The sequence below is a fragment of the Panulirus ornatus genome, chromosome 27 (assembly GCF_036320965.1).
Source record: "Panulirus ornatus isolate Po-2019 chromosome 27, ASM3632096v1, whole genome shotgun sequence".
Classification (NCBI taxonomy): Eukaryota; Metazoa; Arthropoda; class Malacostraca; order Decapoda; family Palinuridae; genus Panulirus; species Panulirus ornatus.
In genome coordinates, this window is record NC_092250.1 from 20,476,617 (window position 1) to 20,489,397 (window position 12,781).

The following is a 12,781-nucleotide window of genomic DNA, read 5'->3' on the forward strand; positions in this document are numbered from 1 at the left end:
AGGTTAGATTTAGTTTAGGGTAAAACCGATAGATTGTTTATAAAGAGAATGTATAACCATACTCGCATTTCTTAAGTGATGTCATGTGTCAGCAGACTCGGCCTGCATGAAGCTACACTGCCCGTGGAACGTTAGCTTCGGCGAGGTGGTTTGTACGTACGTATATACTCACCCTTCCACCCGTGCTAACTGAGGGTCGAGTAAGCATCTCATATATGTAGTTATCCAGTAAAGCAGGAAACTGGCTACTTTGTAAGTACAGTACAGTAAGTGTGGCCCGGATTGCCTATTTATGCCAGTTGTACTTTGTCAAACCCACATTCTCTGTTTATGTCAGATTTAGATTGTAGGTATAGTAAGTCGGGCTTCGAGTCTGTGTTTATGCTACTTTTGGTAAGTACAGCAAGTTGGGCCAGATTCTCTACTGAAGGTCAGGTACTGCTGGTAAGTTCTTGTCTTTAACAGTTGAAAATATCCAAAATATCCAATGTTTAGTACGATACAATCCTTGCTATACATCAGCCATGCAATCCCTGCTATATGTCAACCCTACAATCCCTGCTATATGTCAACCCTACAATCCCTGCTATATGTCAGTTATATGATTTTTTTCTATACGTCATCTATGCATAAGACGAACATGATTGGACGTTGGTCACTGGTCAGCCCCGGGTCGCGGCGACTCGTACTCCACGCATAGATATCTTGAAGACTCGAGCATTCCCTCACTGGAAGAATCATACATTCTGGAGCATTGCGACAAGCGAATACCTCTCACAAACATAACAAGAGAGCGAGATCAGAGTTGCAGTTAGACTTCATTCGTACTAAAGTGATTTAGGCAGACATCTCAGGAGACGTCTTGAGGTTGTTGGTGGTAGGTGGGCTGAGTGCCAAGCCCAGCCATCCTGCGGTGGGCAGGTGGGCTACCAGTGCCGAGGGAGACACTAGAGCGAGAACACCCGCTGTGGTGGCCGTCATCCTCTCGTCCCGGTCAACTTCAAAGTGTTACAAGTACTCGAGATATATTTACATTATGTGTCGTGAGACGTGTCACTGTGAGGAGGTTGTTCTAGTGGGGGACCCGTAGACTTCTCTGCCCCTCCCTCCATGTTCTGTTAACCAAACAAACAATTTGGACAGCAAATTGTGGAGGAATTTAGACTCTAAGAATCCTTGGTATTTCCCGTGAGTCTTAGTGTTGTGAGCACATCTGTGAGCAGCCAAGGTAACGGAGAAGCATCACTTACAAGGATGTGAGATCTGGCAGCATTTGTTCTTGCCTGAGGGAGAAATATGTACAGGGAGTTGAGGATGTGCTGGGAGGGTCTGCACGTGTATCACGACCCTTAAGTGGCCTCAGCCAGTCGCCTCCCACACCCATACAGTATCACATGTACTTGTTCTCTCTTAGTGTACTTATTCCTGCTGGTTGTACTTGTTCCCTCTTGGTGTCCGTGTACCTGATGCCCTATATTTTTCCCTTCCAGTGTCCTTGTTTCTACTGGCTTGTAATCATTTCCTCCCAGGATGCTTGTCGTGTGCTGCCACACAAACGATATATAACTCGAGAATCTTCTACGTAGATATTGTTCTGGGCACCACTCAAGATTCCCTCATTACATCCACGCCTTCCACACTATATTCACGCCTTCTACACCACATCCGCGCCTTACACACTATAGCCACGCCTTCTACATCACAGCCGAGCCTTTCAAACTACATGTATGTCTTCTACACTACATCCACGCCTTCCACACCATATACACGCCTTCTACACTACATCCACGCCTTCCACATCATATACACGCCTTCTACACTACATCCACGCTTTCCACTCTATATCCACGCCTTCTACACTACATCCGCGCCTTCTACACTACATCCTTGTCTTCCACACTTCATCCTTGTCTTCCACACCACATCCACGCCTTCTACGCTTCATCCATGCCTTGAATACTACGACCACATCTTCCACAGTACATTCATACCTTCTACACTACATCCACACGTACAATACAACTATACACGCTTTCTACACTAAAATCCAGGACCTACGTCGTGATCAAGGGTCGTTACGGCATGCTAAAGGGTCGTTACATCGTGCTCAGGATGGTCATATCTAACAGAGGAAGAGAAGCTTCAACAAGCCACTTCACAGTCCCCTGGGGCACAGTTCCCTGGGGCACAGTCCCCTGGGGCACGGTCCCCTGGGGCACAGTTCCCGGGGGCACAGTCCCCTGGGGCACAGTTCCCTGGGGCACGGTCCCCTGGGGCATAGTTCCCTGGGGCATAGTTCCCCAGGTAAAGCTTCCCAGGGCAGGAGGGGACGGTGGTGTATGTTATGATACGTGGAAAAATTACCGTCTGAGAGAAACTAAAGAAGCATAGCATCATGCAAGACCAGTGGCAGTAGGTTTTAACCCCCCCCCCCCTCTCTCTCTCTCTCTCTCGGAAAGATTGCAGTGTGGGGTAGGCGGCTGCTGGGGACGTCTCGGTGGGGGAGGAGATGCGGATCTGGGTGGACCGCCTCAGGAGACGCCAGTAGGCTACCAGGGGATAGGGGTGGGAGGGAGGGGGGGGGGGGGGGGAGGAAGCTACTCCAGAAATATCTCGGAAGACATTCCGGGAGGGGCGCCCCCTCCCTTCAGGGGTTCCCTCCCCCATCCGGCACCATGACCAGCTCGCTACTGGCCTGGGGCGCGGTACCAACACTGCTCAGATGTAATGATGTATTGACACAATACAGTGAGCGATCCCCACACCCATGATGCCCCGTAGCTTGAACCTTCTCTACCATTCAACTATATTTCAAACTTCTGTATGTTGTCCACATCCATAATTTTATCAGTCAGTTGATCGCAGTCATCCAATAATTTCTTCCAATGAAAGTACATGTTGATGCCTTTTCTAACAAATTCAATTTCTTGTTTTGGCCTCTGGTTGTTCTATCCTTGCATCTCTCGGAGAACTTTTAACTTTCGCCATCATTGAATTGATTTAACAACCTCAGGCTTGTTATTAGGCACCCCTTACTCTTCTGCCTTTCATTGAGGGCGTATTTAATGGCTCTGCGCTTCCCTTTAACTTATTTTTCTTAATTCTGGTTTCATCTTTGTTCCTCCCTTCAAGACTTACTCTTTACTTTTTCGTGCTTCTTAAGTGCGATTACCAAACTTCCAAAGCATATTCTAGTTTTGGCCAAGTATACCATGTATCAAGCTGGCTGAGTATCTCCGTCTCAGTCTCCTCACACTTGAATATTGTTCTTATATCTTCAGTAACAGTTGGTCTTCTAAGGTGGGTCTCTCATATACAGTCTCCTACAACTAATATCTCACGATATGATATTCATGTCAACACCTTCTCTCACTGTACCCTCTCCTCAAGACTTTATGTTGACCTGGTATTAATGTCATCAACCATGTGAGTGTAGGTCAGTATGTGGGTGGGTGTAGGTCAGTATGTGGGTGGGTATAGGTCAGTTTGCGGGTGGGTATAGGTCAGTGTGAGGGTGGGTATAGGTCAGTGTGCGAGTGGGTATAGGTCAGTGTGTGGGTGGGTGTAGGTCAGTGTGTGGGTGGGTGTAGGTCAGTGTGTGGGTGGGCGTAGGTGGGTGTCTGGGTGGGTGTAAAGACTGACATGGTAGAGGAGCCCCTAGGCCGTCTGCTCCACAATTCATCCTCATATCTGACATTAAGAACAAGTAGGGTAAAGCTTCCCCTGTATAGCAATATAGTAGTTTATTTATCTATGGAGTGAATCGTTTGCACAGCTGAACTCAGTAGGTTGTGTCTTGTGTGTGTGGTAGTGAGTGGTATGCCCGGGAGAGTGGAGGAGATGAGTGGCATATCTGGGAGAGTGTGGGAGGTGAGTGCCATGTCTGGGAGAGTATACGAGAGTATACGAGGTGAGTGGTATGTCTGGGAGAGTGTGGGAGGTAAGTGGCCTGCCTGGGAGAATGTGGGAGGTGAGTGGTATGCCCGGGAGAGTGGAGGAGGTGAGTGGCCTGCCTGGGAGAGTGTGGGAGGTGAGTGGTATGCCCGGGAGAGTGGAGGAGGTGTGTGGCATGTCTGGGAGAGTGTGGGAGGTGAGTGGTATATCTAGGAGGGTGGAGGACGGTGGTCATCTTATCTCGGGTTATCAGGAGCTCTGGTCGGGCCGACCACAGGCCACGAACACACAAGAGCACCTCCCTCACCAGTATGCCGGCACTGGTAACAACAAATCTATATTACTGCATTACAAAACACCAGTTAGTGGTGCTAAGTCAACACGTAGCTAAGAGTGCTATTTCCTTCGAACAATTACTAACTACCAATTAACCGTTGCATTACCAACTCCGTCGCCAACAGTCGGTCACAAAGTCCATCACACGGACTAGGTCACCAAGACTCAGTCAACAACACCATGTTAACTTTCATTAACTAACTTTGTTTACCTGCATCCAGTTTGTCTTAACCTAACTCGATAGCTGGTAACTTTAACTCTCTTTACGATATACAACTTTGTTGTCTGTTTACATGACGGGAAACCTGATCACTTAACGACAACGGCCAATCACTCATCATAACATGACAATTGTCTTTATCGTTAAAGGACTGAAGAGATTAGGGCCAATGTGATGTACTGCATGTTAGAACTCCTCAGGTCAGATATCAGGCAACCTGAGACTTGCTGATTACGAACCTGATTGTCGGTAAGTGAACGACGCAAACGAACGCCTTGGGAAGAGATCCGTATGCAACAGCATTAGTAGTGGTGACGACTGGAGGCTGTATACACGACTCCCCAGCCAACAACAACAAGACCCAGTACAAGCTGTACCAGTCTCACTCTGGAGCCTGGAGGCATGTGGCTAGCATGAGGGTAGTTCTGCACAGCGATCGCCATTGAAGAAACACGACGTCACGTCAAGAAAAAGGCTTGCCACGCTAGCTGACCTTAATTCCCTCTGATCATTCTGCCTCGCCCGTTGAGAAGAGTCAGCATGGGGTGCTTCGCCCGCCTCCTCGTGCCCTACACCCTCCTGCTAAGTATGGTGTTCTTAGCACCAACACAAGCCGTCCCAAAGACTTATTTCTACAACTTCGGTGTAGACGCTGGAGACACTGCATTACTGCCCATGGAGGACATCTCCTCCCCAGAAAAATCTCTTCGGGCACCGATAATATTCTTCGGTCAGATCTACCAGTCCATCTTCGTGAGTATATATAATTTTTGTTGAATGTGTTGCTTGTTAACGTTACAATTGTTTACATACGTCCGTCCAGATTACTAACGATGATAGTTGCTGGTGCTGGTTCCATAGATGTATGTGTCATAGGATACTGTAGAAGACTGTTTGTTAAATCACTGTCATTGTGTACTTTTATCACCAGCATTTCTACCCCTTCATGTGTGGAGGTTTATATATATATATATATATATATATATATATATATATATATATATATATATATATATATATATATATATATATATATATATATATATGTATATATATATATATATATATATATATATATATATATATATATATATATATATATATATTAGTAAACGGTTTAGGGAACTTGTTTTTTCTGTTCTTGCCTTTTCGTTGATCTTGGTTGATCATAAGAATATGAATAATGGGAGAGGAATGAGGAAGATTTATTGTTTTCCATTTTAGTCCTTATTCATTTTCTTATTCTTTCTCATTCATTGACTGAAAGATTTATATTTTTGTCAGCTACTCGCGGACTCCTTCTGTTGTGTGGGATCTTGTAGAGATACAAGGATCTGGTGAGACCAGTTACACTAGGCAATATACATTATTGGCTCACTGATGTCAGAGGAGCTATTTGTAAACTACGGTCTCCTCAGTACAGAAGCAGGAACGATGAGGAGTGTACTGCCTCCCTCCCTCGTCTTCTGTAGTAACACGAGGATACCAAACCGTATTTCCACATTTCAACAAAACGGGAACTTTTTCAAAATTCTACATACTCGTGTGTATGAAGAATAGACTACGTGTTGTGCCCCTACTCTTCAATGATATGCCTTACTTAGGTTACGGAGGCTTTTCTACCTCGATGGCATCAGTCTAAGATCCTACTAATTAGTTGTCCTCAAATCAATCGTGACCACGACCCATAAGCTTGCACAGCCTTCTCAACCTATCTTCACCTAGTAGGTGCCAGGCAGTCAAGTTTCTGAAACTTTATATTAAGCTCTTTATTATATATTTCATACTGCAGACAGGAAATCAAATTTCTTGTCCCGGATGTTTGCTCCTTTCTCTAATTGTACCCAAACGAGGACAGAATTATGAGAGGAAAAAAAATGCCCCTCGTTATCATCTACGAAATGATGAAGAATCTTAAAACTTGCTTCCAAGTTCAAACGGGATATAGCCGCAGGTTGAAGGAGAACGTTTTCAATAAACTCTTTAAGAATATGGTGGCAAGAAACATAACGTCCTTTATATATATGCGAACATAAGAGGAGTTGAATAACACAACTAACCAAATCCCTGTCTGTAAGTGGTTTACAGTCAGACTAATAAGATTTGCAGTTTCCATGGAGGTTCATATGAACGTTACATGGAGAGTGTGCTTTAGATTAAGTATTACAATATGAAGGACACGTGACAAGGTTTTGTTTTGCTTTTGGATTCAGTTGTAAAATCTGAGTTACTAAACTTCTCTTATGGCGTAGTTGAATTGCTGATAATTAGAAGTGAAAACCTTATCTTGGTTATCGCAATAATCTGTAAGCCACTAGATGCAAGACGAGAAGAATCAATACAACAAATCACAAATATAGGATCCTGCCACAGCAGCCTTGGTAACAGCTTCAATCATGATCATCCAAGAAGATAGAAACTGCCACATGACCAGTTCTAGAGCCAAAAACTCTACCGGAAGTAACGCAGAGGAACAGTTACATAGAGGGGAACTATTAGGACTACGTGCAAGTTGTTCAGCAGGTAGTGGGGCCCACTAAGAAACATGATACACTAGATCTGTCTTCCACACATAAAGCAAATTTACATCATTATTTCGTACCATAATAAATGTGAAGACAAGAACGGACACGAAATCAGTTTCACATATACCTTACCATTTTTTAAACAGGGTGGTAAGAGGAGAGGAAAAAGAAGTAGGTCAAGGAAAGAGATAGTTTGAAATTGAAGAGATATGGTGTGTCCAGATGTATGCTGTAAGTTTTTGATAGTTGTGGAAGATTTTGTTGCATTATTTCAATACCCCCGCCAGACAAGAGGTGCGTATGTAGTTTTATATTTTGGATTGTGAAAAGGGATTCACTAAGCTAAGCACAACACTGTTCACTTTGTACATACATCGATGGATTTACTGGAGCCCCTCTAAGTGCATCGAGGCTTCGAACTGCTGTCGAGGTCTCAGATTTCTCTTTAGTATGTATCATGGTTTTCTTCAAGTCTCTGCCATACTTTCTGGGCTGCAGGTCCTCTCCCTCCATCTCGTTGCCAAAGATCAAATCGTTTCTCAGGCTGCTGGGGGCGCGGCCAGTAGGTCCACGTTAACCCAACGTTCTGGGTGGTGTGCTACACTTAATACAGACTTGTCAGTGGTCTTATTAACTACCTCTGCTGTACGGTCAGCAGTGTTTCTGTAGCGAATGTAGCAAACAGATGTGGACCCCAAATGTCTACACATGTCTGTTGGCTTCAGGGGTCATATTCTACAGTCTTCCATGCCCCTCGAGCCTCTATGCAGGGCCGGCCCTACATATTATGTGTTGTAGACATTCAGGCGTAGGATCCCGGCCGATAACCCCGCTCCCCTTCCCTCGTCCCGGTCGTTCTATGACAACTTTTAGAAAGCAAGAAATGGCGTCCTAGACTCGATAAATTTTCAAATATTTCCAAGGGCACACCCACCTCCATCCCTTGAGCTCCTGATTTAGGGCGGAGTTTGAAGGGTGGTGGGGGCTCCCAAAATAGACTCGGCTTTGGGACCCCAAAGGGCCGGACCCTGCCTATAAGGAACAATATCTGTGTTAGGTGTCATGACTTCCGGTAGGGGACTTTACTGTAGGGAGGCAAGCAGCACGCCTTCAGGTTTGGTGATTGTAATTATGATGTACATCTGTCATCCGCACTCCAAAGATTACTAGGATTCTCTGAAAAACATGATGTGCTGCGTCATTGCTGTTGGTATGTAGTTTTTTGGGATCGCTCAGCTTCCACCATTGTGGTAGATGTTAGTCAGTTTCGTGTTTTTTTGTATTGCACCAGAATCCAGGTTTCGTTACCAGAGGCTGGTTAGTGATCACGCTGATGGTGTTTTGTCTGTCTTTAGAAAAGTAGTGTTCCAAAAGGCTGGCCTAGGGCAGAGTATGGATAAAATGTACCTTTAGGATGATTGGCACAAGAAAGAGATGTAAAAGATAACAACATATTCAATGTTTCCTTTCTGTGGCGGGAGACATACCTGTCTGGCGTCCTTAACCAGTCTGAAGCCAAAGATAATGTGTTTGGTTATCTAGAATGTCACTAGATATCTAATCAACTCCTGGCAAGAGAGGCGCCATGTAGGAGCGCCAAGACGTTCCCAAGCGTGATAGTGGTGATGTGAATGCGAACCCACTGAGGCGGCCTCATAGTTCTTGTATGAAGACTTATCTGTTGTCTTTTCCTTATTTCTTAACAAGTAAACAATCATCTTCAGTCGTTATCACGTTCACTAAATGAGGTATTGAGCTCAGCGTTAAGAGCTGACAGGTAGATGTGTACACTTCACTCTGGAATTATGATGCATCATATCCAGCTACTGTTAGACATTAGGAACATAGCAGAGAACTCTCTAGGCTTCTTCAAAAAACACTAAAGTAACTATCCCAAACTGCACTAGACCTGCACAGTTTATACGGGTCCACCGCAGCCTCTAAAAATCCCTTCCATCATCAAGAAAGTTTGGTTACAGATCGAGCTGCAGGGATTGAAAGCCATCGAAGCCAACATCATTTATGAGTGAAGTAAGAAAACGTGTAGAGAACAGCAGCAGCAGTAGCCACAGGGGAAGTACAGACCAACTGTTTACATCATTGATAATTTCACGTCGTTATGTGGAGAACGTAAACGGGTGTTTGAAGATACAGTAGTCCCAACAGTGTTATTCGGATGCAAGGCATGGACTATGGACGAGGAGGTGCGGAGGAGAAACGAAATGTTTGAGGACAATATGTGAGGTGGTTTAATCGAGTAAGTAATGAAAGGGTAAGAGAGATGTGTGGTAGTAAGAGCTGAAGAGGGTGTTGAAATGGTTTGGACTTATGGAGAGAATGAGTGAGGAAAAGTTGACATAGAGGATATATGTGTCAGAGTTGGAGGGGACAAGAGAATGGGGAGACCAAATTGGAGATGGAAAGGTGGATTTAATTTTTTTTTTTTGATTGGAGACTAAACATGAGGGGGGGGGGGTGAAAGGCGTTGACGGTATATAGTGAACTGTAGTGATGTGGTATACAGGGAGCGACTTGTTGTCAGGGGACTGAACCAGGGTTTGTGAAACGTCTGGGGTAAACCATGGAAAGGTCTGTGGAGCCTGGATGTGGATAGGGAGCTGTGGTTACTGTGCATTACACATGACAGCTAGAGATTAATGTTAATCGATGTGGCCTTTCTTCGTCGGTATAATATATATATATATATATATATATATATATATATATATATATATATATATATATATATATATATATATATATATATATATATATATAAGAGTGCAGTAAGCGATATATCAAGGCAGAAACATTCCCCAACCAGGAACTCGTGGCCATGTTGAATGGTTTACAGGTTTACAGAGTTAATTACGTTTGAATATATTCCTTGCATCTTCACGTTGAGATCTTTCAACACCTGAAGAATGTTCACAGTATATGCTAGTAGTACTTGTAATCATTGTTTCATATGTTGTATCCCTGTACCTTATGACTGATCACTTGCTTAATCTTTCGCTGTTTTGTGACGATCTTTACAACCCGGACATAGAAGCTAACAATCCTGTAGCCGTACGTCAGTGAACTCGTTAATCAAACAGAACTTTTTTGTTTCCTTATGTTTGTTGTTTCCCTTCCTATTGAGAAATATTAGAGGATAAATCATCGACCAGATACAGACATTACCAGGGCTTAATTGTGGCATGAAGGTAGGATATTAGTAAATGACCGAAATAAGGACAGCTTCTCAGGACCACCTAAAGTAAATAACATGTTTGTTAACGTACAACCATAGTGGTTTAATCATTAAATTTGTACGTTCTTAGGTTGCCCCCCCCCCCTCCTCCCCAGGACCAAACTGTAAGTACGTTTCTTATTTAGTTGTAAAGTTCAAACTGAAGTTGGGAATAACTATGAACTGTAGTGGTAGGACGAGCGGTGACAGCATCCACCTACTACCCATAGGCCTCCACACTCCTAAATCCAGCCCTGGATAAGTAATGAAAGACGAGGAAAGCTGGAGACGAGGGAGACGTGAGGCTGGAACTGAAATGATAGATACTGGTTAGGGGGGCGAGGAAATGTTGGCTAGGCTCAAGAGAATGAAGCCCTCATTTTTTTTTTTCGAAAATAGGGATTAAACCTAAATGGGGAACTACTCGTTTATCTACGATGGAAAACAATATAATTCGTCGTCTACAGAGGATACCGTTTCATCCTCCTTTAGATACTGAGAATTAATCTTGTTAGGCATTTTTACACATTCTAGTCTCTGTAATGTCTATGCAAAGGTAACACACACGCACACACACACACTGTATATACATATATATATATATATATATATATATATATATATATATATATATATATATATATATATTTGTCGCTGTCTCCCGCGTTTGCGAGGTAGCGCAAGGAAACAGACGAAAGAAATGGCCCAACCCACCCCCATACACATGTATATACATACGTCCACACACGCAAATATACATACCTACACAGTTTTCCATGGTGTACCCCAGACGCTTCACATGCCCTGATTCAATCCACTGACAGCACGTCAACCCCGGTATACCACATCGATCCAATTCACTCTATTTCTTGCCCTCCTTTCACCCTCCTGCATGTTCAGGCCCCGATCACACAAAATCTTTTTCACTCCATCTTTCCACCTCCAATTTGGTCTCCCACTTCTCGTTCCCTCCACCTCCGACACATATATCCTCTTGGTCAATCTTTCCTCACTCTTTCTCTCCATGTGCCCAAACCATTTCAAAACACCCTCTTCTGCTCTCTCAACCACGCTCTTTTTATTTCCACACATCACTCTTACCCTTACGTTACTTACTCGATCAAACCACCTCACACCACACATTGTCCTAAAACATCTCATTTCCAGCACATCCATCCTCCTGCGCACAACTCTATCCATAGCCCACGCCTCGCAACCATACAACATTGTTGGAACCACTATTCCTTCAAACATACCCATTTTTGCTTTCCGATATATATATATATATATATATATATATATATATATATATATATATATATATATATATATTATTTATTTTGCTTTGTCGCTGTCTCCCGCGTTAGCGAGGTAGCGCAAGGAATCAGACGAAAGAATGGCCCAACCCACCCACATACACATGTATATACATACACTTCAACACACGCAAATATACATACCTATACATCTCAACGTATACATATATATACACACACAGACATATACATATATACCCATGTTCCTATGAGTCCACGGGGAAATTGAAACACGAAAAGTTCCTAAGTGCACTTTCGTGTAATAATCACATCATCAGGGGAGACACAAGAGAGAAATATAACAGTCAGTTGATATACATCAAAGAGACGAAGCTAGGACGTCTCTTTCATGTATATCAACTGACTGTTATATTTCTCTCTTGTGTCTCCCCTGATGATGTGATTATTACACGAAAGTGCACTTGGGAACTTTTCGTGTTTCATTTTCCCCCTGGACTCATAGGAATATCTTGATCACGCGCAAAATTGTGATCCTTTCCAATATTTCTTTTCTTTCTTTCATACTATTCGCCATTTCCCGCTATAGCGAGGTAGCGTTAAGAACAGAGGACTGGGCCTTTGAGGGAATATCCTCACCTGGCCCCCTTCTCTGTTCCCTCTTTTGGAAAATAAAAAAAAAACGAGAGGGGAGGATTTCCAGTCCCCCCGCTCCCTTCCCTTTTAGTCGCCTTCTACGACACGCAGGGAATACGTGGGAAGTATTCTTTCTCCCCTATCCCCAGGAATTATATACACATGTATATAATTCATACCTTATTAATTCCCATCGCCGTCCCGCCACACATGAAAATAACAACCCCCTCCCCCTCATGTGTGCGAGGTAGCGCTTGGAAAAGACAATAAAGGCCACATTCGTTCACACTCAGTCTCTTGCTGTCATGTAATAATGCACCGAAACCACAGCTCCCTTTCCACATCCAGGCCCCACACAACTTTCCATGATTTACCCCAGACGCTTTACATGCCCTGGTTCAAACCATTGACCACGGCGACCCCAGCATACCATATCGTTCCAATTCACTCTATTCCTTGCACGCCTTTCACCCTCCTGCATGTTCAGGCCCCGATCACTCAAAATCTTTTTCACTCCATCTTTCCACCTCCAATGTGGTCTCCCACTTCTCCTCGTTCCCTCCACCTCTGATATATATATATATATATTATATATATATATATATATATATATATATATATATATATATATATATATATATTTTTTTTTTTATACTTTGTCGCT

General features: G+C 43.6%; 1 protein-coding gene across 1 annotated transcript in view; it reads left to right on the forward strand.

The window, feature by feature from the left end:
• Positions 1 to 890: 890 nt before the first annotated feature.
• Ndg (Nidogen) overlaps positions 891 to 12,781 on the forward strand; it is a 150,626-nt gene continuing 138,735 nt past the window's right edge. The window contains exons 1-2 of the mRNA XM_071678441.1: positions 891 to 1,014; positions 4,600 to 5,203. Of these exons, the coding sequence (XP_071534542.1) occupies positions 4,991 to 5,203 (213 nt within the window). The 5' untranslated portion in view covers positions 891 to 1,014; positions 4,600 to 4,990. The remainder of the gene's footprint in view (positions 1,015 to 4,599; positions 5,204 to 12,781) is intronic.